The sequence below is a fragment of the Chinchilla lanigera genome, unplaced genomic scaffold (assembly GCF_000276665.1).
Source record: "Chinchilla lanigera isolate Chin_1 unplaced genomic scaffold, ChiLan1.0 scaffold00008, whole genome shotgun sequence".
In the NCBI taxonomy this organism is placed as follows: Eukaryota; Metazoa; Chordata; class Mammalia; order Rodentia; family Chinchillidae; genus Chinchilla; species Chinchilla lanigera.
The window spans coordinates 22,101,381-22,103,792 of NW_004955409.1; the positions used below are offsets into that span (position 1 = coordinate 22,101,381).

The following is a 2,412-nucleotide window of genomic DNA, read 5'->3' on the forward strand; positions in this document are numbered from 1 at the left end:
CGCTGTGTAATTCAGGTTAGCCTTGAGCTCACTTTGTAGCCCAGGCTGGTCTCAAATTCACAACAATCCTCCTGCCTCAGCCTCCCAAGTGCTAGGATTACAGGCGTGCACCACCACACTCAGCAAGAAAAGGATTTTTAAAGAGAGTTCTGTTAATGTTTGCCTACAGTTACATAAGGAAGCCATATACAACTTTTTTTTTGAGGTGCTGGTGATCAAGTCCAGGGTCTTCAATGGTGTTAGGTGCTCTGCTCCTGAGCTACAAGTAAGTTGCACAGACAAAAACTAACTGGAATTGGTTGTTCACATTTTCACTGTATCCATTTACTTGTCTAGAGAAAGCAGTGAATACTGAAAATCAAGCCTAAAGCTACATTAATTATGAACTAGTTGGGCATGGTGGCACACACCTGTAATCCCAGCACTCGGGAGGCTGAGGCAGGAGGATTGGTTCAAGTTCAAGACCAGCCTGGGCTACAAAGTGAGCTCAAGGACAGCCTGAACTGCATAGCGAGACCCTGTCTCAAAAAGACCAAAAAAAAAAAAAAAAAAAAACTCAAATGCCATTTACCATTTAAGTGCTCTCTCATACAAAGCATCAAAAAGTTAATACAAGTACTACTCTTAGGCAGTCACAGAAGTCTAAGCCACATTTATTTGCACATGTATAGTAATGGGCAACAGACACTCCAAGTTCATACAAATTCATAAAACAACAAAGTTAATAATCACTTGGTACACTTGTGTGCTATCTTGCTTACATACTCAAGTATAGATGAACTTCCTTCATTTTGTAAACTTTCATACAATACTTCCTTAAACAAAAAAAATTCTTGGAACCACAGATTGGCATGTTGCAGTTAGAGCCAACACAAAGGGTAAGAAGAGACCACAAACTCAAAAACCGAAAGTTTAGAAGATACTGTACTTCTACCTCCTTCCCCCTAGAAAGAAGTATTTTAACAGTTTATATATGCTGTTATCACACAAGTAACCATGACGACAAAAGAATGATGCTCCCATAATTAGGAAGAAAATGACAACCAAATCGTACTGTTTTATCTACCAACCATATGGTTTAAGAGAACGGGAAAATGCTTAGATTAAAACAAGGGAAATTAGGAAATAGTAAGTGACTTTTAAAGAGAACTATTCCCTCACAGCCACAAAGACCTGGTTCTGACAACTCAAAAATGTAACTGTCTCAGGCAAATGAAAGTGAGGAAACCTTAGTAACATTCTAATTGTGTTTAGCATCTAATGATAAAAGCTGAAAATGATATCAAGAGGTTATTTATTATACAACTGTCAACAAGGACATCCCAAAAATAATGGAAGAAATGCACATTTATTTCTACAAAAGCAGTATGATACAGAATTACAGTAGAAGGGAACAGACTTGAAGATTTACCTATTAAAATATACAGATTCTTACTGAAGAGTGTATGATATTTAAAAAAGATGACAAGGGATGTTAATCTTTTTTATTATTATTATTTTTACATATTTTGGAACCTCACATAATTTTGATAAATAACTCTTACAAAATTATGCAAAAAGTACAAGAATGTCTGGTAAACAAACAGTCTGTATTTTCCAAAAAGATTTTTTACAACATGCATTTCTTAAGGCAGCATCCTCCTTACAAGGAAAGGTAATCCTTTTACTCATCAAGAAATCTTCTGCTGCAAATAGGCTAAGAAAGCCTGGCTTCTTCCATTAACGCCTCTTGTCTTTCCTGTCTGATTTTCGGTCTCTTTCACTTCTTGAAGATCTTTTGCCTGATCGACTACTCTCTGATATAGACCTCTTTCTGTCGGAGCGGGAATTCTTATCCTTTGATCCTTTTGCATCTCTACTACTACCACCTTTGGAAGATTTGTGACTTCTTTCTAGTCCTGAAGTATCCCTCCGCTTCCGATCCACGCTCCTCCTGTGCTTCCTGTCCCTATTATGTCCCCGGCCTCTACTCCGACTTCTACTTTCACTACTACTAGTAGTGCTGCTGCTGCTGTCTCTGCTGCTGCTCCCGCTTGTGCTGGAGCTGCTGCTGGAGCTGCTGCGACTACTACTGCTGCCGCTGCTGGAACTGCTTCCGCTGCTGCTACTAGTTGAACTGCTACTGGAGCTACTGCTGCTGCTGCTTCGACTTCTACTCTTGCTCGTTTTATTCCTAGCACGACCTCTACTTCTGCTCCTAGTTTTGGTTTTGCTTTTACTTTCTGAAAGTATTGTCAAGACTGGCTCTACTGTCACCTCCATGAGTTTCACAGACTCTACAGAAAACTCCTTCCGCTCAGGTAGTAAGTTTCCTTGATCTTGAATGACCTGAGGTGATGGCTGTAAAACAGCTGATGGCAGAGTCTCAGGCTGAGGGACAGGCTGGGGCTGGGGCACTGGCTGGGGCTGCAG

General features: G+C 40.2%; 1 protein-coding gene across 1 annotated transcript in view; it reads right to left on the reverse strand.

Annotated features, from left to right (window-relative positions):
- Positions 1–635: 635 nt before the first annotated feature.
- Pnn (pinin, desmosome associated protein) overlaps positions 636–2,412 on the reverse strand; it is a gene marked incomplete in the record, with an annotated part of 8,490 nt that continues 6,713 nt past the window's right edge. Inside the window, 1 exon segment of the mRNA XM_013510356.1 lies at positions 636–2,412. Within this exon segment, the coding sequence (XP_013365810.1) occupies positions 1,720–2,412 (693 nt within the window).